General features: G+C 52.9%; 1 protein-coding gene across 2 annotated transcripts; it reads left to right on the top strand.

Annotated features, from left to right (window-relative positions):
- Positions 1-423: 423 nt before the first annotated feature.
- Positions 424-27,748, top strand: SHISA8 (shisa family member 8). Of its 2 annotated transcripts, none has more exons than XM_038368689.1 (4): positions 424-1,732; positions 20,091-20,218; positions 23,466-23,615; positions 24,170-27,748. In XM_038368689.1, the coding sequence occupies exons 1-4, from the start codon at positions 1,170-1,172 to the stop codon at positions 24,550-24,552; spliced, it is 1,224 nt and encodes a 407-aa protein (XP_038224617.1). In that variant the 5' UTR covers positions 424-1,169; the 3' UTR covers positions 24,553-27,748. The 2 variants fall into 2 exon arrangements, with proteins under 2 accessions (XP_038224617.1, XP_038224607.1); XM_038368679.2 differs by having other exon boundaries at positions 440-1,732; positions 23,445-23,615; positions 24,170-27,731.
- The last annotated feature ends 183 nt before the right edge of the window (positions 27,749-27,931 follow it).

The raw sequence follows: 27,931 nt of genomic DNA, 5'->3' as shown, positions 1-27,931 counted from the left end.
TGTGTGTGTGTGTGTGTGTGTGTGTGTGTAGGGGGGTAGGGGGAGTAGCCCTGCAGTGTGTGTGGGGGGGGTAAGGGGAGTAGCCCTGCTCTGTGTTTGTGTGTGTGTGTGTGTGTGTAGGGGGGTAGGGGGAGTAGCCCTGCTCTGTGTGTGTGTGTGTGTGTGTGTGTGTAGTGGGAGTAGCCCTGCAGAGGTCCAGGCTTTTTCAATCCCTCCTTTGACCAGTGTGTGTTTGTGGATGTATCTCTCATTCAAGCCACTTGTGCACCAGTGCCTGTGGCTACAGTCAATAAGGAGCCGCTAGTGTCCTCTTGTATCCCCTCTGGCCTGGTGACAGCCTGGATTTGGCTGCCATCCAAGGCTCTGCACGGAGGACAGTGGATGTGTTAAGGACTTGGCTAAGGTTCTTCCCTGGTTTCCTTTGGTAACTGTCAGACAATTGTGGCACAGGAGCCCGCTCGGTTTAAGAAGGAATAAGGACTATTTCTCCTTCTTTCCCCTTCCTTGGTCTCCCTCCTGCTCTCTCAGTTACTCCCTCCCTCGCTCCCTCCCTCTCTGGTGTGAAGGTTGTGTGTGTGTGTGTTGTTTTTTTCAGAAAGCTCAGTGTCTCCAAGAAAGGGGGAGAGAGACAGAGCCGCGCTGGCTGCCTCCAGGATCCTTTCCCAGCCTCGAGCAGCCGAGATGGGAATAGCCCTCGCTGTTTCCAGGGCAGCCTTTCGACTGACACAACAAAGATCCAAAATTCACTCCTAAAGGACGAGGAGCAGAGGGGGGTCTGCATCTCCCGCCTCCTTGCACTTGGGCTCTTGCTAGGAATTTCAGGGGTTGCCCTGATGCAAGGCTGACACCCCCCATACTGCTGTTTTTATCTTTAGGATTTTCCTCTTCTCCTTTTTTCCTTCCCCTGCCCCCCAACCCACCCTAAGCCCTTGGCTGAGCTGGTTGCTTGTTCTAGTTGTGGGGTTTGCTCAGGGGGAGCTGTTTAGTGAGGAGGGGGTTACTCGTCTTTTCCCACGGGCAGACGGAGTGATATAGCTTGTGTCCTAGCATCTGGCTGGAAATTTTTGAACACCCTTCTTGCTGCGTCTCCAGAGGAGAGGGGCTTTTCTCCCCCGAGGAGGCAGGCGAGGAGCTAACCAGTCTCCGTCCCCATTGACGAGGAGAGCGCGATGGCAAGCGGGAGTGGCGCATGGATGGAGCGGGGTTACATCTTCGGATTCTGTTGCCTGGTTCTGTTGGACCCAGGGCGGGTTTGGACCAGGGCTCCCAGCACCCAGGATCCTGAGCTGGAGGGGCAGGTGGAGAGCCATGGTAACACCAGCTGGGCTCCCACCTTGGAGGACACTGTGGTAGCCCCCACTGAGGCTGTGCCAGGCAGCGACCGGTGCCGTGGTTACTACGATGTCATGGGGCAATGGGACCCTCCATTCAATTGCAACTCAGGGATCTACCGGTACTGCTGTGGGACCTGTGGGTACCGCTTCTGCTGCCAGTTCAAGCCTGGGCGGCTGGACCAAAGTGGATGCTCCAATTACGACACCCCCAACTGGGTCAACACAGGCCAGCCGCCAGCCCGGGTGGATGAGACCCCCGAGGATCCTACCCGAGACAAGACCAACCTGATTGTATATATCATCTGTGGTGTGGTGGCCATCATGGTGCTGGTGGGCATCTTCACCAAGCTGGGCCTGGAGAAATCACGGAGCCCCCCAACGGAGATGACCATGTCCAGGTAAAAGAGACCTCACTTCTTCCCTTCCGCTCTGTCTCTGTCCCCGCTCCCTCTGTCTCGCTCCACAACAGATAGACGATACTTCCAGACTTTCCCTCTCGGCTACATTGTCACCTTCCCTTCCAGAGGGCAAGACCCAGTCCACCCCAGATCCCCACAGTGACCTGCCACCCCTCAAACCCTCCTTAATTTTGGCTCTGGACCCTGATAAAACAATCTATGGGGGAGCCAGGTATCTGATACACCGAGGAGGGAGAGGAATGAGTCAAGGGGGTAGAAATCAGAGCTGTCGGGTTGAAGCTGAGCAACTGGAAATTTAGGCTGGAGATCAGGAACCCTTTCCTACCAGTGAGGCCTGCTGGGCTATGGAACAGTCCCCCAGATGGAGTGGGGGGATTGAAGCCCCATCACTTGGGTCATTTAACAATGGACTGGTCAGATCCTGGGAGGATATACCAAGGGGAACAGTCCTCAGGGAATGGACAAGGTGTGTCCTACTCTAACCGGTCTTCTCCTGCCCTGATTTCTGTGATTCTGAGTGTAAGGCTCATAGTTTTGCCATCTGTTTGGGGACATTTCAGAGTTCGATTCTATACAGGATGTTTACTTACAATGAATGTCTTGGCTTTCCTGCAGCATCCTGCTTTGGGGGAGAGCTTGCTGAGCGGCTTCATTAGTTTCTGTCCTGTCAAAGTGGTGTGTGTGTGTGTGTGTTTGCGCACACATGGATGTCTATATGTTTACCATATGACCCTCACACCTCCTTGCCAGCAGGTTGCCAGAGGACAGCAGCTGGGCTATGAGCATTGTCCGGGCTGGTTTTGATTGTGCTGTGGGCAAAAAGTTCAGCCAGGGCACCTCCTCTCTCCGGCAGGGTGGCTTTCTGTGTGGGTGCCAGGAGGGAGTAGGCAGCCAGATGAAGGGATGAGTGGGAGCGAGGGATCAGGATGGCAGGTGGGACTACAGCTGCAGCACCTGGACACTGCTGGGACTCTTCTCAACCTCTGTGTCTCCTCTATTTTGTCCAGCAAGTCCGAGGGGCTGAACTTCCCAGCAGTGAGAGAGTAACAGGGATGGGTACAGGATTCCCCCAGCACCACCCGCTTTCTCCCTCTTTCCTTCTCTCTCACTCTCTCCTCATCTCTGTGTTGCTGTCTGTCCCTCCCTCCCTGTGTTCCGCCTTCTCTCTCTTTTCTTCTCTGGCGCGCACTCTCTTAATATGTCAGTTCTTGACTTCAAATAAATGTTCTTCTTATCGTGTTCCCAGAAGCAAACTAAGCAATTGCTCAGGGCCCCAAGCAGCTCGGGAGAGGGAGGAATTCACTTTTTATTATGTGTTGTGGGCCCCCCCCAAATATTCCTGCTTAGGGCTCCCAATGGGCTAGCATCACTTCTGCCTGTCCCCCGCACCCATCCCTGCTACACACACACACACACGTTCCCCCTCGGGGAACGTCTCACCCCCCCCCGCAGGATTCTGGGAAGGTTCAGTCCCAGCTCGGGGCAGAGGTATGTCACCCCCAGCCACGCCATTCTGCCCCAGCAATGGCCCCCAGAGGCCTTTGATACACGTTCAGTTGTTATCAATTTTCTGGCGGGGCGGGGTGGGGAGTGATTCAGGGGCTTGTCCATGATGAAAGGCAGCGTGTGTGTGTAAAGGCAGGTGGCGGGGAGATGGGGGGAGGCAGTGGCACCTGAGATGCCAACTCCTTAAAATGCCCATGCCTCCCCTTCCCATTGCTTCCTTCTGTGGCAGGACAGGAGAACATGAGACCTCGCCTGACTCATGACACTAGTGGACCTCGGGGGGGGGGGGAGACAGTCAGCGAGGTGCCACGGTCCTTCGGTGGGGGACATATTTAAGGCAAGACTGTGTCGCCCACTGACAGACTCACTGGGGCTGCCAGAGAGTCCAGCTCGCATGACTTGGGGGAACTTGCTCAGCCTTGTGCCTGCAACCAGCTGCTCCACTGACCCCTGTTGAGTGGCAGGCGGAGAGAGAGCCGCTAATGAGCTGCAACCAGGGAGAGCAACTCCAGAGCCAAACTCCTTAGGAAAGTCCTGACTTCTGTGCACCAGGTCTCTCGGGCCGGCTGGCAGGTGGTGATGTCACAGACCAGGGCTATGCCAAGTGCCCAGCACTGGCCACAGGGCGCCTGACACAAAGCAGGTGTATTGTGCCATCCGGAGTGTTCCCCTGATGCCGCACTCTGAATGGTCCCGCGCTGAGATCATGGAATCAGTGCCGTCTCTCAGGGGAAGCCTGCAAATGCTGCCTTGACCACTCATGGGGATCCTCCACTGGAGTCAATGTACACCATCCTGAGGGGCAGGCATGCGGTCTTTAAAGGCCCCACGTCACTTTTTGCAATAGTATGGGGGTTAAAACTGGCATCTCAATCAAATCCACCCTAGGTAACTGCACTGCACCTCTCAAATTCCTTCTCAAATTTCAATGGAGGGGATTATCCTAATTTATCCAGCCTATGGCTTGGCTGGATCATTCTGCTGGGTGAGCATGGCCGTGGCATTCCACTGCAGAGACAGTTGCAGTTCCTGGCAGTGTGAGTGATCCCCCAACATTCATTCTGTACAGCACTTTGCTATGAAAAGGAAATCAGGAATGTAGCCTCTTGCTATTCATATATCTCGGCTCCGGGTTTGGTCACTCCAGGTTTGGTGAGTTTGGTTGGGTTTTCATCCTAGGTCCTAGTAGAGAATGCCCTATGTGGTGACATTGTCTCCTAGGAGCTGGCACACAGCTGATGGGGACTGTCGCTCCAAGGGCAGCAGAGGACCCCCAACTGGAACATCATGGGATGGTGCAAGACAGAGCTGAGGCACATTGGCAAAGGGCCTGGAATAGCAGAGGTGCTGAGGGTCAGGATGGAGGGGCATCGTCAGTGCTGTGAGGGGGCTAGGGCTGGAGTAGCCAAGGTGCGGGATTCAGAATGGAGGGGTATTGGCAGTGCTATGAGGGAATAGGACTGGAGTAGCTGGGGAGCTGGGGGGGCTAGGGCAGAGGGGCATTAGCAGTGCTGGGGAGGGTCTTGGACTGGAATAGCAGGGGTGCCAGCGCTCAGGACAAAGGGGCATTGGCAGCGTTGGTGGTGGGCTAGGACTGGAGTAGCCAGGGTGCCAGAGGTCAGGATGGCAGGGCATTGGCAGTGGAGGGGGAGGGGAGGCTAGGACTGGAGTAGCCAGAGTGCCAGGGGTCAGGATGGAGGGGCATTGGCAGTGCTGTGGGTGGGGGAGGAAGGGCAGCAGCAGCAGCACAATTGACACAGCTTTGTTGGTTTTACTTTTTTGCAGCTTCTCTCTTCAGCTTGATTTTTTCTTTTTTTAGCAAGTTTTATGCTCTTCACAGTGAGGTGCTAATAAGAGCAGCTGGTGCCAGGCAGGGTGCAAGTTTCCCATGCAGATCTCTGATGATGCATCTCAGTCCTGACCCAGAGCTGCCCCTCCTAAGCCAATCATGGAGGCTCCACATGTAGCCCGGCCAGTGCCCGTGGCTCCTGATTGCCAGCACCCCCTGTTAGCCCGGCCTTCCCCTACCCGGACCCACCCCAACCACAGCTCTGCCTGGGGATCTCCCTCCTGATCAGCAGCACCACCGCTGGTGGAATGTGAGATCTCTTGTTCGCAGAGAACTGCAGTTGTGCAGAAGTAAGGAAGTTGTATGCTATAAAACAAAGGGGGAGCGGATGATAGGGGCCCGAGGGATGAGGAAAGGCATAGACAGAAGGGAGCCGGAGAGGCAGGGGACAAAGAGGGCGGAACATCCATCAAGCAACTGGGTGAGTTTCGAATCAAGTTCTAGTTTGCAGATTGTCGGCCAGGGGGTTAGCTCTGGTGACGAATCCATTATATGCGGCCGGGTTAGGGGATCTAGTAAAAAGGCAGCGCCTGAGGAGATGACTGACCAGGACAGATAATGATCAGGAGAGCATCTCAAAATATCTCCATCCCCTGAAATGTCGGGGGCCTTAGCACCCGTCCCCCTTGCTTTGTTAGACAATTTTGTAGCAGCTAAATGCCCTGCGTTCGGTCTCCAAACCAGTAGCAGCCTCTGCTCCCCCACCACTGGCAGCCACTGAGTCAGCACAGAGAGAAGCCCCACCTCCTGCCAGTCACTGACATAAGAGCTCCACCCCCCCCAAGTGCTGACTCAGCCGAGCAGCTGGGCGTGATGGGTGTAGAGGAGAAGGCTGGGGTGGGTGGCAGGGTGATTACAGAATCCCTTGAAAGGCAGCTGCCGCTCAGGGCTGGGAGGAGGAATAAGAGCGCTGAGGAAGTGAAGACAGGGACAGATGAAGGCAAGATTCAGCCCCATGCTCAGAGGGGACACACTCATCCTCAAGAGTAACAAACAGCGGTGCCATGCACCAGTGATCGCTAATAGCCAGCTGCCTGCTGAGCTGGGGTCTGCCTGACTTTGGCCAAGTGTCCATCTGGGAGCAGGCAGGACTTAGGAGGCCCAACATTTTGGTGAATCCAGGTTCAATTAAGCCTCAGTCCATCTCCGAGATGAAGCCTCGTCCTCTCTGTCTCTTTTTGTCTGCCCCCATCCCAGCCACCTCCTCCCTGTTCCTCGTTTGCCTGACAAAATGCTGGCAGGTCTACCAAATCGATACAAACTCCCCCCGCCTCCCTCCGCTCCAACTACTCTGCCCTTTGCCCACTGCCACTAGCCTGCTCCTGGGAAGGAGCTCTCTGCATTCTTGGGGTGTGCACACGTCTGAGAGTGCGTGTGCGTGTTTGCGTGCACTCGTTTTCCTGGCTGGGACAACTGGGGGAAGAACACTCCATCCTCAGGGATGCTGCGATGACTCCTGTCATAACACATCTCTCTCTGCTCCGCTGGGGCGTGCAGAGAAGGTCTGTTGCCTTTTCTGTGATGGGAGGGTTTGGTGGGACTGGGGTGGGGTATGAAGAATGTGTGCCTGAGCAAGGGGGGTATTCTAACCCTGCCCTCTCCAAGGGAAACCAAAGTGAGAAGAGGGGAGGGAAAGTATTGTCTGGTGGTCATTAGCTATAGTTCCTCTCTGGCCAGCAATGTGAACTCCCTCACCGCAGTGCCTACCTACACGCTTGAACTAGGACTCAGTCGGTGCCCTACCAGCTTTATCAGCGAGATCCCCAGGAGCTGTCCGCTGCCAGATCCAGCTGCTGGAATCTCAGAGTCGTGCTTTTCCCTCGGCTGGCCCTGTCCATGCCTGGGGCTGCGTTTAGTCATACAATGTCAGGGAAGGGGGGTAATTTCCCATTTCATGTGTGTGGGTAACAGAAAGAAAGAGAGACTTTCCATGAAACTGGTAGCACCTAGCAGTGATACGCAGATACACCAGTACCCTAAAAGCTTAGCCCACTGTTGGGAATCACATTTTCCTAATCCAATAATGAGAACCATCAGATCTTTCTTCAGGACACGTGTGGTTGGGTTCCATTTATTCTCCTGCATTTCTTGCCATCAGGGGGTTAACCTATGAGCTGTCCTCTTGGCAGATTGGGTTAACCAGAGGAAACCTGTTTTTTACTTGTAGTCTGGTTTCTGTGGTACCAGCGCTGAGCATTTGGGTTTTTTTCCCTTCGCTAGCGGTCCCTGTTTAACTGAGCCGGTAATGTATTCTGATCCCCCTCAAGGTCTAGCTCCCCATAAACACACATTCCAATCACATGGGGTGGTACTTTGAAATATGTGGGTCATCACTGAACAGATCTCTTCCCCAGAAGCTGCATATTTTTGGACACGAGCATATGGAGTGGGAAAAGGCAGGTTTTTCTTGCATGCCTTTGCACTTCTTCCATGTGACAAAAGTAGGACCCCACACCAGCCCATCCTGCATATGCAGTATAGGAGCTAATCTCTGGCCACCTACCAGAGCACCATAATGGCTATTGCTGCGCTGAACACCGTGGTCTTTCTGAACTTCACAGCAAAAGGAGACGTAGAACTTGCATCCTCTGACTTCTACCACATGAGCTAAAAGAATATCTCTGTTAGCAGCATAGGCTGTATGACACACACTTGAGGAGTTCTGACTCCTTCCAGCAGAGGGCAGTAGCACAGGTACACTCTAGCCAGTTTATTATGAAATATATTGTCTATGACCCTGATAGTTCCCTTTGACACAAAATGTCATGGAAAGGGGAGAGCTGCACCTATACTGTGCTAATAGCAGGGAGTAGATGTTATGCGCCGGCATTCTCCACTGAAATGCACTGGAGACTTATGTGCAGAGATAGGAGTGGGGCGTGTCTCACAACATCTGCAAGCGCACAGAAGCAGTAATGCAACCGTGACAAATCCAGGCGGCCTGATGATGCAGGCCAGCAACCCCAGCAGCAAGAGGCGTTGAAGCTGGTAACCTGTCCCCGGACAGATGGCTTCTAACAAGACCACACTGTGGAGGGAGAAGATAACAGCGGCTGCCTAAGCTGCCTGGGCTAGGAGAGGATGCAGGAAGTGTCTCTGCAGAGGTAGCACAGGGTCTGCGCTGATTTCAGAGTCTCTTGATGTGGAGGGATCAGGCTTGCAATTGCCTCAGCATCAGAATGTGTCAGAGTCCTGACTCTGGTACAACAGGGTCTGCACCGCACAAGGAAAGCAGAGGACAGCCCATGGGTCTGAAGAGATTCTAGAAGACAAGGCACCAATGACTGCGACAACCATCACATGGCTCGTGCTTGGCAGAGGCTGTGGGTAGCTTCTTCTGGAGCGGATGTTGGCCACAGCCACTGTAAAAACAGGCAGCATGCAATCAGCAACACACTCAGCATATCTGTGCACTGTGTTGTCTCCTGGCTCCCTCACCACAGCCCCTGCAGGCTATTGGTGGAGGCTCCCCATGGCTCCTTCTTTAACCTCACTCCATGGACACAGCGGCCCTTTGCAGAAGGGAGCCCAATCTGCCTCCTACTCTTGTTTTATATGGGTGTAGCTTCAGTGGAGTTCCACGTGATCGACGCTCAGGTGAGAGGAGAATCAGGTGCCTGGCTGAAGAGCTGCAGCAGAAGTCTTGAAATCCCACATGCCGAAGAGGGAGCAGGCAGCGCAGACAGGCTTCCCGTTGGCCCTGTCTCAATTTGCATGCAGCAGGCCCAGGTTACAGTGGGCGGGGTCCGTTGCTCGTGCTCTCCACAAACACACAGGGTCACGGAATATCACTGCCTTCTTTGTGTAGCTGGCGCAAAGGGTGGCTGGTAGCACCTTGTACCCTTTACTGTACGTACTGGCCGTGTACCATGGCAGCCAGTCAGGCTATCTTCATATTGACACAATGGTTCCTGGAGCACTCCCAAGGTGGTCCCTGTCACAATGGCAGAAATTCCACCTGTCATTAAGTGAATTGTGGCCTAGTCCTGATGTCTTAAGCTTCTAGAAGCTTTTTAGATCAACTGATGTTATAAAAGTCAGCGCCGCTCAGCGATCTGTGGGGCTGCTTTATGTCTATCTGGGGCGGGTGTTTCTTTGGTGTGGATTCAACTGTGATTGCACTTGCGGCTGAAAGCATGGTCAGAGGGGTGACAAAGCCCCAGGAGGCAGAACCAAATTGCAGAGAGAGCTGGGGAGATTAGAGCAGGGCAGGGGAGGTTGCAGGCAAGGAGGAAAGGGTTGGTTCTAGGATATGTGAAGTCTTAGATTCATAGATACTAAGGTCAGAAGGGACCATTCTGATCATCTAGTCCGACCTCCTGCACAGCGCAGGCCGCAGGTCTTAGATCTGGGGGGGAGAGAACAAACTGAGAGATAAGTACGGGGCGGGGGGGAGATGTATTATTTCCTTCCTTGCATTATGGTAGTGCCCAGGGACCCCACTCAGGGTCAGGATGGACTTGGTGCTGTACAGAAACAGAGGGCCTGATTGTGCTGCCTTTATTTGCCCTTGTACCTTCCTGAACTGTGGTGGCCTCCTGAAGCCAATGGAGCAAGGTACTCGCTGGTGTGAGGAAGGGCATCACACCTGCCCTAGAAGTAAATACAGCCCTGGCCCCAAACAGCTTCCAATCTACATCCCCAAGCCTGCCACCCTGCCTCATGTGGGCTAGTACCCTGTTCTGCTAGAAGCACTATTAGCGGCGGTGGTGCTACTCGCTGAGAGTAAGGACAGCAGCATTGTAGCCTCCCACAAGTGCAGAAACCTAAGCAGCAGCCGCCCCATCACATTAAAGGGAGTTCATTCTCATCTTGCCTTCTTAAATCCGTCCTAATGTAACCAAACAGTAGAAGAGAAGGGTGGAAGCTGCGGGGAAGGGAGCCTGAATGCCTATTGGAGGATGTGCATGACAAGATTGGAGTGAAGTATCAGAGGGGTAACCGTGTTAGTCTGGATCTGTAAAAGCAGCAAAGAGTCCTGTGGCACCTTATAGACTAACAGATGTATTGGAGCATAAGCTTTCATGGGTGAATACCCACTTTGTCAAATGCATGAGATTGGAGTGGTCACACCACAGACTAAAGTGCTGTATTAGAAGATCCTGTCCCTCTTGCGTGTACCAGGCTGATGCTGCTGTGAACTCCACTGACCTCAATGGAGGAGTTTACTCCTAGGGGAATTTATGTTTCCCACAGATTTCTTTGCTTCCCTATAGAAAAATCACAGGTTTCAGAGTAGCAGCCATGTTAGTCTGTATTCGCAAAAAGAAAAGGAGTACTTGTGGCACCTTAGAGACTAACAAATTTATTAGAGCATAAGCCTTCGTGAGCTACAGCTCACTTCATCGGATGCATTATATATATATATTATATATATATACATATAGAAAAATGACTTTCTGACTGAACTGTTACGCAACCCGCCATAGCAATATGTTTTGGGGGCCCGGGGAAGCTGGAAGAGAGGTAAATCACTGTGGGGCAGGAGGTGGCACTGGGGAAGACCCAGCTGGTGGCTCCTACCGTGTGCCAGGCTCATCTGCTAGTCTGCTAGGCTGGGGAGGACAGAACTCCCTCTTACCTTGCACAGCATCCTGGGCCAGGTCAGACCCACCCCCAGATTTCTCCCCCAGCTGAAGGAAACTCTGCAAACTCCCCTCCCATCGCTCCTTAGCTGCAGAGGGAGGGATCCTTGTACAGGAAGCTGCTCCCCCATCCACCCAACCCCTGTGCATCCAGATCCCCTCATACCCAGACCTTCTTGCCGAGCCTCACCCCCCCTGCACTCAGACCCCCCCCCACCATGATCCCTACTCCCCCTGCACCTGGACCACCCCGATGAGCCACCCACACCCTGATCCCCACCCCACCGAGCCCCAACCAGCTGCTTCTGAACCCTCTGCTGAGCACTATCTCCCCCATACCCAGAACCCCCTCACTGAGCCCCAAACCATCTTCACCTGGACCCCCCTGTAGAGTCCCATTACCGTTGCACCCAGAATCCCCAACAAGCCCCTGTGCATCCAGATTCCTCCCCATGCCCGGATCCTCCACTGAGCTGCCCGCATCCAGGATGCCCCACACAGAACCCTCTCAATCCACACCTGGATCCCCCCACACTAAGCCCCTCCACACTTGGATCCTGCCTTGCTGAGCCTGCCTGCCCACACCTGGTGCACCTGGCACAGAGGGGCAGGGCCCTGGGGTGTTTCTGGGGCAGGCCTGGTCCTTGCGCTGTGTCAGGGTTGGGCACAGCCTCAACGCTGAGTCCGTGTCCTTGAGGGAGTGGGGGAGCTGCACTATGATCTCCCACCTCTGTGAACCCAGTGGCCTGTGCTCCCCAATGCCATGCTGGAGCTTCCACATTTATTTGACAAAATTTGCAGAATTTTAAAATATAGTGTGCAGAATTTTTATTTTTTTGGTGCAGAATGCCCTCAGGAGTAGGAATTGTTCCTCACTGGCCCTAGTGTGAGAGCAGGATCGGCCCTTTCTCTGTATCTTTCTCCATCTCCCGCTTCTGTCTGTCCATCTCTTTCCATAAGTGTGGGTTGGGCGCGCCAAATGCTGCCCCTTTGCTCCTTTCCAAAGGCCAAAAGGGGCATCCTGCTATTTCCAGGTGTGAATTTAGCCCCTGGCATTTGCAGTGATAACAGACCCACGGCGGTGGGGAGCTGGGTGAAGGGGGTAGAATTCTGCTCATTTGTTTGATTTGCCGAGCAAGGTCCCGGTGAGGAAGGACAAAAGTGAGCTTTTGACCCTGTCTGGCTAAGTTGAACCCTGACATGAATGGTTTCCGATGAAGTGAGCTGTAGCTCACGAAAGCTTATGCTCTAATAAATTTGTTAGTCTCTAAGGTGCCACAAGTACTCCTTTTCTTTTTTCCTGACATGAATGAATCAGTAGAGGAGTCAGGCCTCTGACACGTTTTGACGCTGAGGCCATGGCAACTTGCTGCCTCTGGATCGAGGGATCTCTGAAACCTGCCCAGAGAGTGAGGAGCCCCTACAGCCAGTGAGAAGAACAGAGCTAGTGTTCTTTTGGGGCCAGTACGGGGCCAGTAACTGAAAGTCTTAGCAGGAACCCTAGTCAGGCTGTTTCACAGCGGTTGCTGATCCATTGCCCCCATATGGGACAGCTTGAGAATGCTAGACAAGGTTATGGCTCTGTGACATCCGTCATGTCTCCTTAGATCTGCCCTAATAGCATGTTTTCTACCGTGCAGCAATACTGTTGCCTCAGGGAAGGGACCTGTCTGATTGGCAGGGAGACGTTCACGTGAATTGGGAGGCAGTGGGTATACGGCTTAGGAGACTTGGGCCTGGCTCAGCCACTGATCAGCACTGTGGCCTGGGGCGAATCTGCTTCCCTTGCCAGTCCTTCATTTATAAACTCTTTGGAGCAGGGGCTGTCTCCGAGGGTACCTCTGCACTGCGGGCTGGAGGTGATATTTCCAGTCCGGTTAGACACATGTGCACTAGCTTTGATCAAACTAGTACGCTAAAAATGGAAGTGTGGCCACTGGTGGCAGGACAACACAGCTGCCTTAGGAAGTACCTAGGGTCCCGGCTGGGACTGTATTCAGGGCAGACAGCCCATGCCGCTGCAGCTACATTTCTATTTTTAGCTTGCTAGCTCAATTGGACCTAGTGTGCTGTGTCTACACCTAGTGTGCTGTGTCTACTATGGCCCACCAGCTGATTTAATCTGGACCTCGAGCTCCTACTGGGTAGTGGGGTCTGGGGCTTGCCCCGCTCTCACGATCCAACCAGGGAGCAGGGTCAGCAGCCACTCCACATGCACCTGCCACAGCTCCACGCAACTCCCAGAAGCAGCACCATGTCCCCCCATCCAGCTCCTATGTTTAGAGGCAGCCAGGGGGCTCCCCATGCTATCCCCACCCCAAGCGCCACCCCCACAGCTCCCATTGGCCAGGAACTGCAGCCAATGGGAGCTGTGGGGACAGGGCCTGTGGATGGGGCAGCATGGAGAACCACCTGGCCGTGCCTCCGCATAGGAGCTGGAGGAGGGACATGGCCACTGCTTCCGGGAGCTGCCTGAGGTAAGCACTGCCCAGAGCCTGCACCCCGAGTCCCTCCTGTGCCCCAACCCCCTGCCCAGCCCCAATCTCCCTCCACCCTCTGAACCCCTCAGTCCCAGCCTGGAGCACCCTCCTGTACCCCCAACCCCTCATCCCCAGCACCACCCCAGAGCCCACACCTCCAGCCAGAGCCCTCACACACTCCCACACTCCAACCCCCTGCCCCAGCCTGGAGCCCCCTCCTGCACCCTGAAATCCTCATTTCTGGCCCCACCCAGAGTCCACACCCCCAGACAGAGCCCTCACTCCCTCCTGGACCCCAACCCCCAATTTTGTGAGCATTTATGGCCCACCGTACAATTTCCATACCCAGATGTGGCCCTCGATCCAAAAAGTTTGCCCACCTCTGCTCTACACAATGGGGCCCTGATCAATGGGGACAAAAGCAGTGAAAGCACCTGAGATGTATAGCATTAAGTGAGGCTTTCATTTTAACAGCATCCCTTGTTCCCTTTCTCTTCAGCTAGAGAAAGTGTTTAGAAGGAAACCCCCCCTTGTTTGACACTCTCTGCGGCGGTGTCAAAGATGGTAATAACTGTCCTTTTGGGGGAAAGAGAAGAAGTTAGCCGAGATGGGCTGGACCTGTCATCGTTGCTGTTGTCCGATCCCTTTTTATCCAGGTGGCATCTGGGATTCAGCTGGAGCAAGTAGAGGTGGTGATTGTCATCTGGGCCCCTCTCGCTGGCCTGCTGTGGTCAGGACCATCTCTCAGGGTTCAGACGAAGAGGTTCAAGGGTCTCACAGGACGAAGGGGGTGGCAGCCGTGTTGGGGGCACTCATTCCAGTAGCCTCAGTCTGTTTCTTTTTCTATGTTTCCCAGCACAAAATCTTTCTTTAAGGACCCAAAAGGGAGTGATGGGTGGAATAGCCCATTCCCCTCTTATTTTGTTCACCATTTAGGCTGAATGTTTTACCCACCAGTTTTGGTTAACTGATTTCTGGACCCACACTTTCTTGTTTGCCAAGCATGATCATAACACAGTCCTCGAGTTATATCAGTAGGGCTTTTTGGTTGGACTAATTCCATAGCGCTATTGTATCTGCGTACATCCATCATTCTGTCTGCGTTTCATCCCTTCCCCCCATCAGCATGTGTGGGGACAGGTTACTGTGACAACTTAGAGACTTGCACACATTTTTACCATTGAGCTTACAATTAGGGTAAATTTGTAGGCCCAGTTATCACAATAGGCCTCTTTTTGCTGCCAGAATACAAATAATAGTCTAGCGGCAACAACGCGTTCATAACGCTCCAGTGTCATGATCCTGACCTACCCCATCCCCTATTCCAGTCCAAGGGCCCCATCCCATCCCCCGCTCCCCAACTGCTTTGCCAGGTCTCCTCTATCCTGACCTGATGGACCACCCCCTGCTATTCCAGGCCCAGTCTAGCCGATCCTTGATCTTGACATAAAACCTCTCCTGCCACTCCAGTAGTGGGCCTCTCTTCAGTGATTGATTGCCATTCTTGATGAATTTTGTGGTCCATATTTGGTGGTTGCTGCTTTATTATTTGTATTAGGACAGTGCCTAGGAGTTCCAGTTATGGACCACAATCCCAGTGTGCCAGGCCCTGTACAAACAGAGTAAGACAGTCCCTGCCCCAAAGAGCTTACAATCTAAGTAATGCTGACACAGTTCCACTGGAGATTAAGTTGAGACTCCCAAGCTTATCTCACGTGTTGCTTTAGCTAATGATTTGAACTTCAGTGTGGTAGGCCAGTGCAGTGACCCAATTCGGCCATGAGGTAGGTACCCTGCAGCACCCCCACAGAGCTGCCACATTTCTACTCACTCAATAATTCACTGGTTTCCCTCCCACACCTTCCTTCCCAGTCACCAGCCTGCGACCTTCAGCTTCCCTCTGAGTGCAGAGGTGAAGAATTCATCCTGGCTTTGGGCAATGTCACCCGTGATTGTCACTAATTTGCTGCTCCACTCCTTGGATGGCCACACTGTCTCCTTTGCCCTGCTCTGGCTCCTCTTGCTGATGGGTTGGAAAAGAATTGCCAGCGGTTCCTTCCAGAGATGGGCCTCAACTGCAGTCAGGGTTGGATCCAAAGTATCCAAAAGCTGGGGGTTAGTCAGACCTGAGGGCTTGATTTGGATCTTCAGGCTCTGGCTCCCCAGCTTGACATCTCCATCTTTACTAACAGGTTTCCGTCATTGCACATGCATGGCGATCATTTTAGGTTTGCTCAAGAATACTGGACAGTGTATGTTTTGTTGTCAGAAGGCTGGTTCTGAGTGATAGGCCTGTGAAACTTTTGTTACTGTAGAGTTTTTTCTGAGCACTGGTTTGTGCATATGGGTTTCTGATGTCTGGCTTGCTAACAACCACTGGGATGCTCCCACCAGTCTGTCATTGGAGGGATTCTCATGAATGTTTGCATACGCTCATTGGTTGGTTGGTTGGTCTGTCCACAATGGCCTATTGTAGGGGTTTTTGCTAGTATAAGACATGCTCACTCAGTGGTGGTTAGACCACATAAAAGTTGATAGCCCACCCCGTAGCAAGCTTAACAGCCCTGGGTCTTAGCTCAAGCAGTAGAGGCTTGTGCATTAAGCTCCAGATGTTCCAAACTCAAGCCCTGCTGCTAATGACCCCCTCAGTGTTACACTAGCCATGCGTGGCTGTCATAAATATAAAGGGAAGGGTAAACACCTTTAAATCCCTCCTGGCCAGAGGAAAAACCCTTTCACCTGTAAAGGGTTAAGAAGCTAAGATAACCTCGCTGGTACCTGACCAAAATGACCAATGAGGAGACAAGATACTTTCAAAACTGTGGGGGGGGAAACAGAGGGTCTGCTCTGTCTGTGTGATGCTTTTGCCGGGACCAGAGCAGGAATGCAGGTCAGAACTCCTGTAACAAGTCAGTAAGCAATCTAGTTAGATATGCATTAGATTCTGTTTTGTTTAAATGGCTGATAAAATAAGTTGTGCTGAATGAAATGTATATTCCTGTTTTTGTGTCTTTTTGTAACTTAAGGTTTTGCCTAGAGGGATTCTCTATGTTTTGAATCTGACTACCCTGTAAGGTATTTACCATCCTTATTTTACAGAGGTGATTCTTCTACTTTTTCTTTAATTAAAATTCTTCTTTTAAGAACCTGATTGCTTTTTCATTGTTCTTAAGATCCAAAGATTTGGGTCTGTGTTCACCTATGCAAATTGGTGAGGATTTTTATCAAGCCTTCCTCAGGAAAGGGGGTGTAGTACTTGGGGGGATATTTTTTGGGGGTGAGACGTTTCCAAGTGGGCACTTCCCCTGTTCTTTGTGTAACACTTTGGTGGAGGCAGCTTTTAACCTAAGCTGGTAAGAATAAGCTTAGGGGGTCTTTCATGCAGGTCCCCACATCTGTACCCTAGAGTTCAGAGTGGGGAAGGAACCTTGACAGTGGCACACATACGTTTGTTGTGGGGTTGCGCTAGTGCAGTGCTTCTCAACCTTTCCAGTCTACTGTGCCCCTTGCAGGAATCTGATTTGTCTTGTGTACCCCAAGTTTCACTTCACTTAAAAACGACTTGCTTACAAAATCAGATATAAGAATACAAAAGTCACAGCCACACTGTTATTGACAAATTGTTGACTTTCTCATTTTTACCATATAATTAAAAAGTAAATCAACTGTAATATAAATATTGTACTTCAATTTCCATGTATAGTATATAGAGCAGTATAAACAAGTCATTGTCTGTATGAAATTTTAGTTTGTACTGACTTCGCAAGTACTTTTTATGTGGCCTGTTGTAAAACTAGGCAAATATCTAGATAAGTTGAGGTACCTCCTGGAAGACCTCTGTGTACCCCTAGGGGTACATGTGCCCCTGATTGAGAACCATTGCTCTAGACAGTGACAGTGGAAGTTGGTGAAATCTAATATTTTTGGATACTTTAACGTGCTTGTGACACCCTCCCTATTTAAGAATACTCTTGGCTATTGAAGCAGTTCCTGGTATATTATTTGCGTTGGTTGGGAGTGGGGGAGGTTTGCTTGAGGCTGTGAGCTTCATTTGTTGATGTAGTGTTGCTTATGCGCATAGAGCTTTGCAAACTGTTTCATTGTGTTTATAGTGTTGCTGCTTACTGTTGGGCTTTGCACTGTTTTTATTATAGCATAGACTCTTATTGACAGCTGTCTACACTGTTCTGATATTGTAAGGTTGCTTTGGGTTGCTGGTATTGATGTTCTTTTTATTTCAAGGGGAAAAGTCACAAAAAAGAATGACCAGACTTCACAAAGAGGCCCAAGAAAATGTAGGTCAAATAACATTGAACTTGCTGATGCAACAGGCCCGTTTGAGTGCTGATAAAAGAAGAACAAGCCAGTTGCCTCAGGTAGCATGGTCTTCAGTGACAGAGATGTCCTTCCACTGCCAGAGACAAAAGATAAAAGCCTAGCCCACCAGTTTCCAGCCTGCTGGAACTGACTCATAGCTATGGTTGTAAAAAGGTGGAAAAAATAGTATTTTTATTGGGGGACACAGAGTGGGGAGGAATGTGAATCAATTCCTAAAAAAGAAAACCCAGTTCAAATCATCACCCCAAAATACAAATCAAAACAAATCTCTGTGCCTTCAACATTTCACTTGGGTTGGGGTGGGGGGGGGTGAGTGGGGAGACCCAATGGCTAAAGCTACTTCCTTTTGGGATTGCCTCAGCACCTGAGCTGTACTAATGTGTCCTGTCCTGTCCTATTATTTCGAGGATCTGGATGGGGTGGAAGTAATTACTGGTGATGTGGCTGGCAGTGTGGTAGTTTGGGTAAGATCCAAACTCATATTGACCTGGTAATGTGATTGACCCTTTGGGGTCAGAAGAACATTTTGTATATGTGAGCCAAGTTTAAAATAACTTCTCACTGTACTGGACCTATGTTCTGACTGGGAGCCAGAGAACTGGAATGAAATAAAAGGGGGCGGTGTGATTTCCTTTTTTGCTTCTTGATAACCAGTGTGGGGGATCAGGAGCACAGTTTGTGACTGGTTGGGGAGTTTAACTTCAGTGTTGCCCACCAGTCTTGGGAGTATCTCTCTCCCTTTTGCAGCCTGCCCTGACCTAGGCACACAGGATCACAAACAGATACCTGGGAGTGAATCTGAGAAACCCAGAGCTAGAACCAATGACCAGGTTCTGCCCAGATCTGATTGACTTAGGAGCATGTGGGATCCAGTGGTTGAGTCCACTAGCAACAGACTGGTGTCTGTCCAGAGGTGGGGAAAGGGACAGGTTGTGACAGAAGCATCCGCAGTGGAATATGCGATAAATACGGAGTAAAAGCAGCGAATCTGTGTTCAGAAGGAAAGTGGGGGCAGGCGGGGGAGAATGATCATACAGACTGGAGGCAGAAAAAATCTATCTGGACGCTCCTTGCGTGGTCTTTCCTTGCAGGATAGGCTTGTTTTTTATGCTAATTTTCATGCAAATATTACCATGGGGATCTGATCCTGGGACTTGCTGTCCATGGCTGTTCTGGTTTCTGACTGTATATGTTGCTCTGGGAGCTTCCATGCACCATGGAATTTCTGGGATGTCTTCACACATGAATGTTAAACAAATTACGTTTATGTAATGTTCTTTAATGTCATTATTCAGAAAGGGATGATTAAAAATGGATAGAATAGCCAAGAAAGGTCACATCTGGCTCATCCACATCCCTGCTGATGCCAGATCTTTCCCTACAGTCTCTTCTCCAGGGCTTTCTCCACTTCAGTCTGAAATGACTCAAGCGCTGGGGTTTCCATCGCTTCCCTTAGCAGACAATTCCACACTCTGGTAGTTCTGTCTCTTGGGAAACCTCCCCTGTTATTCAGCCTGAGTTTTTCTCCTCTGTTTCATCCCATTACTCCTAGTTATACACCTTTGATGCACTCGGAACAATTCCTCTCCCTCGCTGCTTTTACACCCTTCAGGTATTCTGTCCCCAAGCCCTTAACCTTTGCCAAGCCTCGTGTCTTTTTTTATTTTAATCTAGTCATGCAAATGGGTCTCTCCAGCTTCTGGATGTGCAGGAAGGGGAAGAGGGCAGTGTGATGAACACAAAGGTTTCACTCGTTAATTCCCCTGCCCCCCACCCCACCCGTTTAACATTAGCAACAACTGACCATTTACTAGGTGATCTCTTGTAACATTGACAAGGTGCCCCACAGTATTCGTGCTTTTCAAGAGGAAGTGGATCATGCTACAAGGCTGAGTGTGCTGGGAGGGCGTGGCTACGTGGGGCTTGGCCTTTCCTTCTATCCTTGGCTAGCACACAGTTCAGATCCCACCTTGGGTTGGCAGGTGAGTTTGGAGGTTGGCCAGCATGACGTTTGGTTTGTTCGGCCGTCGCTGCACAGGGCTGGAAAGCGGCTGTGTGAGAGGCACTGGGAGACCCATGTAGTGGCCCGGCACTGGAATAGCAGTGGGTTCTACAGGCCGGAGTGGAGGTGCATTGGCAGTGCTGTATTGAGCCCTAGGCTGAAATAACCAGGGTTTCTGTGGGGAGGTCTACACTACAGAATTACTTCAATATAACTATGTCCCTCGGGAATGTGACTAATCCACCCCCTGGGCTACGTAGTTACACCGACCTAAGTGCTGATGCAGACAGTGCTATCATGGCAGGAGAGCTTCTCCCGCCAACACCGCTACTGCCTCTCAGGGAGGAGGATTAACTACGCCGACGGGAGAGCATCTTCATTAAAGCACTGCAGCAGTGCAGCTGCGCCAGTGCAGCATACGAAGTGTAGGCCTGCCCTGTGGGTCTGAACTGAGGTGCATTGGCCGAGTGATCTTATGTCTGCACCAAGTGTCTGTATCACTCACCCGTGAGGTGGAGAGTGTGGAGACTCCCCTCACGTGACGCTGGTTTGCTTCTTTCCTTTCCGCCTTCTCCAGAACGCTCACAGACTTGCTGAAGCAGCCGGGCCATGGCCCCTCTGACCACATGACTGACGGCCACTTGGGCAGCATCCAGGTCCAGATGGGTGATGGGCTTGCCCGGAGCTCCCCCAGAAATGGCACAGGTAAGAGCATCGCCTCCCGTCCCCCTCACAGTCCCATCTGTGCTGGGCAGGGACCGGTTTGTGGGCAGCAGAGGGCCTCCCGGTCTCCTTCCATTTCTGTGAATGGGGCTCAAGGGGGCAGGAAGGAAGCTGGGGGGGGTGGAGCAAACCAAGCAGGGCAGTTTGCACAGAGGCACAGGTGTCTGGCAGTAGAAGAACATGCATGGGAGGAAGTCCATTCCCTTGTTTCTGTTGTTTCCTATTTAAAGTAGAGCATTAAAGGCAGCCCTCCCGCAGTGGACTCCAGGGTGAGAGAGCGCCCCCCCACCAAAATGCTGGTCATGGGGAGTATTGCAGGCATTGAGCTCCTCTCCTAACGTCAACCCAGCATAAGGGGGCGCTGCTCATGGGGAGTTCTGGGGGCACCATGCTGGCATCAGGGGTTCCCAGGGAGGAGGGGATACAGCCCCAGGAAATTCTTTCACCAGAACCCTACTCTCAAATGAGGAATTCCTTCCTCTTCAAAAAGAAAAGGAGTACTTGTGGCACCTTAGAGACTAACAAATTTATTAGAGCATAAGCTTTCGTGAGCTACAGCTCACTTCATCGGATGCTGTAGCTCACGAAAGCTTATGCTCTAATAAATTTGTTAGTCTCTAAGGTGCCACAAGTACTCCTTTTCTTTTTGCGAATACAGACTAACACGGCTGCTACTCTGCTTCCTCTTCAAGGGGCCAGATTTCCTACTTGGGGCCCTGTCACTGCTCTTTGTCGACACTCCCCTGGGAAGCTGGAAATGCCTCTCTCCACCCTCCCAGTATCTGCTGCTCTCATGGATGTTGCAGAGGCTGTGGGTGAGAGATATGCTGAGGATCAGGAAGTTTGGGCTTCCTGATGGTTCTGCTCCTGGTTCTGGGACAGTCACCACCAATAACAGCTGGCACAGGTGAAACACGACACTGATTTGGATCTGTGGTGGCTGTGTCTGCCCCTGCTGTAGGATGGCAGCTTTCGAGGCTTGCATAAGTTGCATTTGTGCCTTCTGCCCCTTCTCCAGTGCTCTTCCTGCTGCCTACCCATTCAGCCTCTGGGAGGAGGCTCCCCCTCCAGGCTGACAGTCCCCCGCTTGCTTCTCTGAAAGATCGGAAGTGACATTTGCCCTGGCAGCAGCCAGTGTGTGTTTGCCACTCACAGGTCAGAGCACAGTGCAGTCATCCGGCCAGGACAAGCTGCAGGAGCCCCCAGGCTGGCAGGTTACTAGCTGCACCCAGACTAGCAAGTGGGAGCATAGAGGAGGGAGGAAAACTGTCCTAGCCGTGAGGTGTGTTAGGTGGTGGAGCAGTCCCGTGGTGGGACAGTGCTGGGGAAAGTCCCATCACTTGGGTTCTTTAAAGCTAGGCTGAGCAAAGCATGGCAGAATATGCTTCAGGGCAGCGTCCGGCACTGGCCGGAGTGTACCTGGGGTGGGTGGGATCCATTCTGTATCTCATCCTTCTAGAGCAGAGGTGGCTGGGATTTCCCCCTCAGAGCTGGAGATAGTCCCAGTGCTGGTGAATGGCGACGGGTGAGGTCACCCAGCATGTGGAGGGGGGATGTCCCCGCAGGGGATCTGCTTTCGGGGTGGGTGGGGGGAAGTGTTTCTCCTCTGCTGAAGGATGGGCTGATCGCTATCCCATGCTGTCCCCTTGGGACTCTCCTGGGTGGTGGCAATAGGAGGATTGGTGGAGCCAGGAGTCACTGGTACCACTGTGGTCCCCAGCTGTGTAACACGGGAAAATCAGCTGCTAATCCAGTGGCCTTTTAGTTTAGTTCAACTCTGCTCGGGGAAGATGAGGAAGGCTCTGTTTTCTCTTTCATTTGTCAGTGATGCTTGTCCCAGGTTAAAGGGGGCAAGGGGAATTTGCATTGAAATGCTCTGATATGAAGTTACCGCTGGTGAATGTCACCCAACCGAGAGCTCTGGTGCCTGAAGTCTGAACAGGTACACGGGCAGCCACTCTCCTAGCTTTGCACCCACACAGCCCACACCAACCCTGGCACCAAGGGGCTGTTGCTAGGAGTGACGGGAGATCAGGTCCTGTGGCCCATTCAGCCGTTGGTCTCTCTGCAGAGGGGGCCAGTTAGTGCCGACGGGAATGGCGATGTCAGGGCTGTGGGTGCCCCATTGGAATGGGAATGCGCCCTTCACGCCGGCCACCAAACAGCTGTCGGTCACAAAGGGCTTTTGGCCTCTCCTGATCTGGGGACAGACTATCACCAGAGCCACAGCCATGGAAGGTTCCCTGATCAATCCTCCAAGGTGTCCAGTCCCACTAGGCAGGTGGTGATGTATACTCACAGCACAGATGTCTGACTGCTCAGGGCAGAGCCAGGGGAGACTGTGGGGACACATGGGGGAAGGGAGTATCCAAACCTGAGGCCAGGGTGGGGAAAGAGTGAGCTTTTTTATGCAGCTAAATGCAAATATATATAATTAGGACCAAGGAAGGCAGGCCAGACACTCTAGCCTGAAAATCAGTGACTCAGAAAAAGAGCAAGGAGCCCTAGGGGACCAGCAACTCCACCTGAGCTCCCAGTGCGGTGCTGTGGCAAAAAGTGCGGTGCTGTTAACTCTCCTTGGGTGTATAAACAGGAGGGCGAGGGGTGATTTTACCTCTGTGTATGTCCCTGGTGAGACTGACCCTGGCATACGCATCCAGTTCTGGGGTGGGCAGTTTAAAAAGAATGTTTAAAAATTGGAGAAGGTGCAGAAAAGAGCAACAAACAAGGATTGACAGACGGGAGGAGATGCCTTGCAGTGAGCCACTTAACAAGTGCCATCTGCGTAGCCTCTCAAAAAGAAGATGGAGAGGTAACTTGATTAGTGCACAAGCACCTTCACGGGGAGAACACACAGGCTCTTTAATGTGGTGGCAAAAGCTGTACCAAGCACCAATGGCTGGACGCTGAAGCCAGACAAATTCAGATTAAAATTAAGGCACAGATTTTTATCAGTGTGGGGGGTGAAACCATTGGGACAAACTACCAAGGGAAGTGGTCGATTTTCAGGCTCTTGCTGCCTTCAGATCAAGGCTGGAGGCCTCTCTGGAAGATGTGCTGTAGCTACGCACAAGTTCCTGGGCTCAGTACTGGGGTAAGCAGCTGAAATGGACTGACCTGTGCTGGACAGAGGGACAGGCTAGATGATCTAATGGTTCTTTCTGGCCTTAAATTCTGACTCTCTGACCCTTTAAACCTTCCCTCCCAGAATCTTTCTTTGCATTTCCAGACAATATGCACTTGAATAATGCTGTGGTCAGTCCCCCTATCGCCCCCCAGATGGGGCTGCCACATGCCCACAGCAACCGGCTGCAGATGACGAGCACCATGCCCCACCAAGCTCCGGACTATGCCAAGTACGCCACGCTCAAGGCCGTAGGTATGTGCTACTGCCGCCGTATCGCTGGCCCAGGTACCGGACAGGGCTGCTTTACCAGCCTGTGCTTCCTCTGGCTTTGCTTCAGCTCCTCTCTCCCCGCAGCCCATGGTAGCAGTGACTGTGATTTCCCCAAGGCCAGAGGGAAGGAAACGGGACACCCTTGGTGCTGTCAGGGAGAGCAGTGCAGCCCCCAGCTCTAGTGGTTCTGCAGGCCTGGAGAGAGAGGCAGGGGCTGCAAGTGTCATGGGGGCTGAGTTTGAGCAAAGTTTAGCTCAGGGGTGGGGGTTCAGCACAGGCATTAGAGAAGGAAAGGGGCCGGGGACAGGCAGCGCAAGGGAAGCTGCCGCATTCATGGAGTGGGGGACAGAAATTGAGATGGCCACAGTTCTGTCCCTCGCAGCAGAGTTGAAGCCCAGGCCGGGGGAGGCGGGGACGGGCATGGAGGAGAGCCATCCTGGCAGGCAGAGAGGTGGAAGGCTCTTGTGCAGCCCAGGAAGGCGGGTGTGTTCCCTGGCTGTCTGACTTCCTGCCCTTTGCTTTGTTTTCCCCTGCAGAGAGTGCGCCCGAAGAATTCTACAAGCGGTTTCCCATGGTGGACATGGCTCTGCCTGGTCCTCTGGCCTTCCCACCCATGGGGCTGCAACAGAAAGACATGCCTCCCCTGCACGACAGCTGTGCCTTGGTTGGCTTGGCTACACCTGGGCAGAAGGCCAAAGTGGTGAAAACCAACGCCCACCCACTGGTGGCCAGTCCGGCCTTCAAGGGAGGCTGGGACCCCAGCCATCACCACCCCCCAGATGTCCGCCGACAGATCTATGCCAACAAGCGCCAGTTCAGTGTCGAGAAGCTGCCGGAGGTCTTCAGCCAGACACCCACCCACTATGTCCAGCCCCCGCGGCCCTTCTCCACCAATAGCAAGACTGAGGTCACTGTCTAAAAAGAACCTTCATCTTTTCGTTTTATGTCCCAGCAGCCTCTGGGGCTAACGGTCTTGTCAGTCCAGACCACCTGCTAGCGAAGTACCAGAGGTGCTTCCCCATTATAGCTGGTGGCACTAGGCTGGGTATCAGGAGGGGCGAGGAAGGGGGGGGAATCCCCTCCAGGACAGATGCCCACACCTCCTGAGAGTACGCGGATAACGTGCATGGTGAAACAGGCATGCATGTGCCCTGTGATTGACGCACGGCTGTTGTTTTCAGTTCACCTGTCCATCACATCACACTTGTACCAGAACAGTCAATGTTGATAGGAGCCGGGGGACGCCACTGCTCTGGCTAGGGGAGTCACGTCCAAGCCCAGCTGGCGAGAGGGAAGGCACCCCCGCCCCTCCCCTCCCCCGAGGGGAAGGACAACTGGCGGGAGCTGTGAAACAAGCAATTGCAATAGCCATTAAGGCCCATTGGGTTCGCACGTGCAACCCGTCCCCTCCCTCTGCCCCTCCACGTGGGTTTTAAACAAGGGCACACAATCACCAGTCATGCCAATATAAACGACCTGTACAAAAGGGCAGCTGTCAAGGGCTTACAAGGAGTTTTACATTTCCCTTCACTACCAGCTCAGCTTGCTCCCCTTCACACGCTAGGCACCAGCGCCGAGTGGGGTTGGGGATTTGTCTTACACCGTTTTTGAATGTTTCGAATGATGGCCTAGCTGACCCTGCAGTTCTTGTTGCATTTAGCGCCTGCGGGCCAGGGCTGTAGGTCAGTAGGTGAACGCAGGGTTGCCTCTTGCTGGTTGCAGAGTAGCAAAACATAGGTCCTACGTAAACAGTGACTGCTGGCTGAGGTTGGGGGCTGATCATTATTTTTAATTTCTGTGGGACACTTCTGTCAGCCGGGGCAAGGCTGAGTGCTGGCTTTGGCAGCTCAGGCGGGGGCTGATGGGGGCATGGTGGTTTAAAGGGGGTGCAAAGCTGTCTCAATGGGTAGGCTCTATGGTCTGGCTGCAGCTACTGCCCAGCACCCGGCCCTGTCGGTCGCTCCTTCCAGCAAGGCGTGTGGGGCTTGCGGTGGCTCCAGAGCAAGGCCTGAGCGCTCCCACCGCGCTGGGTGTGTGGGCCATACGTGTCATGCACTTCACTGCTTCCCCCTCAACCTTGAGTTGTTCTCTCATACACACCCCTGCCCCAGGCCCAACCATGTTCCTCTCCACTCGTACAGGTTCCAGAGTAGGCAGCAGTGCCAAGCTGGCCGCTGGGCTTGCTGCTAATGCTGGGCCTGCAGGGCATCAGTCACTCCCCTACCACCGGTTTTTGCACGCACTGGCTACCTATGGCACAGCCCCGCCCAGCAGCTGTGGCCCCATGGAACTGTAGCCACTGGGCCTCAGCCTGGGTCAGCCCACGTCTCCCTGACCATGTTCAGCCACTCACCGTGGTCCACCATAGAGGTGGTCAAGCTCCTTTGTGCCCAAGCTGTTTAGACACCCCCGCCCCCAGCAAGGGTTTGAAAAGCCACTGCAGCTCTCAGCCTGGGGAAACGACTCTCTTCCCTTCGTAGGGGCCGCGCTTTGCTAGTCACGTGCGTGTTTCACTCAGTCGCAGCCCTTGTCAATTTTTGTTTCCTTAATTCTGCTCCAGTCCTTTTCAAAAGGGCTTTGTACCACTGGCACGTGTGTCTGTGGGTGGCTAATGGTTGCCAGGCAGACTGCTAGCCCTGTAAGGGTGCCACGCCCCTGAGCAGTCCCTCTCTAGAGCTGTATTTCTACTGCCTGGGCAAGAAGCACATGCTTGGCCACTGGAAGGGCCAAACCACATACAGCTTGCAGGGTTGGTACAGGTGACGCTGCTGAGGTCAGATTTGAACTGGGGACCTTCAGCCCCAGAATAATAAGCCATTAATGCTTGAGCTAGAGGACAGCTCCTCTAATGAGCAGCAACAACCACATAAACCTCTTAGCTGGACCAGCTACTAAAGGTAAACATGCCACACTGCGTTACCTTCTAATCCCCATCCCTCCCCCCACCCTCCCCACCTAATTCATCTGTCCGCAGGGTAACAGTGAGCAACAGGGAGACGCGCGGGGAGAAAAGTGGAACAAAAATGCTCCTTTAGTCCCGGCTTGCTTGCCCCCCCCCACTGATTTGAAGTTCACACACAAACTTTAGGGCTCTGCAGGAGCTGACAAACAGCTGCCAGTTTTCCTTCCTACTGTGCTCTGGTTGCTGCATGTGGCAAAGGCATCAGTGGGGAGGACTCAGTGCATGCCCTTTGCACAATGCACTGAACAGCCTACAGCAGGCATGGACCTCTGCTCAGTAGTGGGGGCAGGGGGCGTGTTAGCACCATGGGATGCCTCCTCTGGCACAAGCCCATGTGGTGTGTCCGTCTTGTCTGCTCCTGGCTGAGGTGTGCACCCCCAGCGACAGCCAGGGCAGACCCTCACCAAGAGCTGCATACCCACTTCATGCTGATGCCAGGCAGGGTGCCTACCTTCCTCCCCTTGTTGAACTAGGGCTTCCATCTTGTTTCTGATGCCTGGATATTAAGTGACTTTAGGCCTTGTGCCAGCCCAAGCCCTGCAGTGGGTAAAGCTGGGCTTAGCCCTGCAGTGGGTTAGCTGCAGGCTACCACACCACACCCTCCCCCCGCCAGCCCACACGGGCCTTTTTTGTAAACCAAGGGGCTTTGACTCATCAAGGCCCATTTGGCTCTTGGCTTCTGCCGAGGCTGTGAACAAGGAGGCCAATAGTGCCAATTGCCAGGTGTGTGAGACAGAGAGCGCTGGCCACCTGGCCCCTCCGGCGGATGCTGAAATAAAGCCATTAACGTGTTTCACATGGGCCACCAAGCACCAATCAGCTGGCAAAGCCTCCCAGTGGGGGATGGGGGTTGGACTGGTGCCCCAAAGGGGAAAGGTTCCTCTCCCCCCATTCACTTCATTCCAGCCCCTGGTCCTTTGAGCCGCTGCATCCCTTAGCAATAAATACCACCCCCCCTCACCCCCAGGAGCCTGAGTGGTGCAACTGGCTGTGACGGGGTAACATGAGCGGGCTGGGCAGTACAGCACAGCCCGGCCCATGGACAGACAAAGCAGAACCAGGGCTCAACCCTTGTGTCCTGCCGGCCTTGGGTCATTTTTGTTTGTAAGTCCTCCCATCTCCTACAGAAATAAAAGTGCCCCTGGTGCCAGACTGAGTGTGTGTCCAGTGGCGGTTGTGCAGGTGCAGACCCGGACTCCCAGCTTGGAGGTGGGGAAGGTGGGTGTTCGCAGCATTTTGGAGGGTCCCTCTTTCAGAAATACACATCCAGCAGCCCCTTTGCTTCTGGCAGCTTTAGGCCCAAGGGTGTGACCTTAGGCCCAGGAAGAGCTACACC

Source organism: Dermochelys coriacea, chromosome 1 (genome assembly GCF_009764565.3).
Source record: "Dermochelys coriacea isolate rDerCor1 chromosome 1, rDerCor1.pri.v4, whole genome shotgun sequence".
Classification (NCBI taxonomy): domain Eukaryota; kingdom Metazoa; phylum Chordata; order Testudines; family Dermochelyidae; genus Dermochelys; species Dermochelys coriacea.
Note: the sequence above shows the minus strand (reverse complement) of the source record. Positions and strands in the feature narration are given on the sequence as shown.

Coding starts and splice junctions, on each gene's coding strand:
- SHISA8 (XM_038368679.2), top strand. CDS start 1,170: ATGGCAAGCGGGAGTGGCGCATGGATGGAGCGGGGTTACATCTTCGGA. Junction 1,733..20,090: donor ACGGAGATGACCATGTCCAG/GTAAAAGAGACC, acceptor CGCCTTCTCCAG/AACGCTCACAGACTTGCTGA. Junction 20,219..23,444: donor CTCCCCCAGAAATGGCACAG/GTAAGAGCATCG, acceptor CTTCCCTCCCAG/AATCTTTCTTTGCATTTCCA.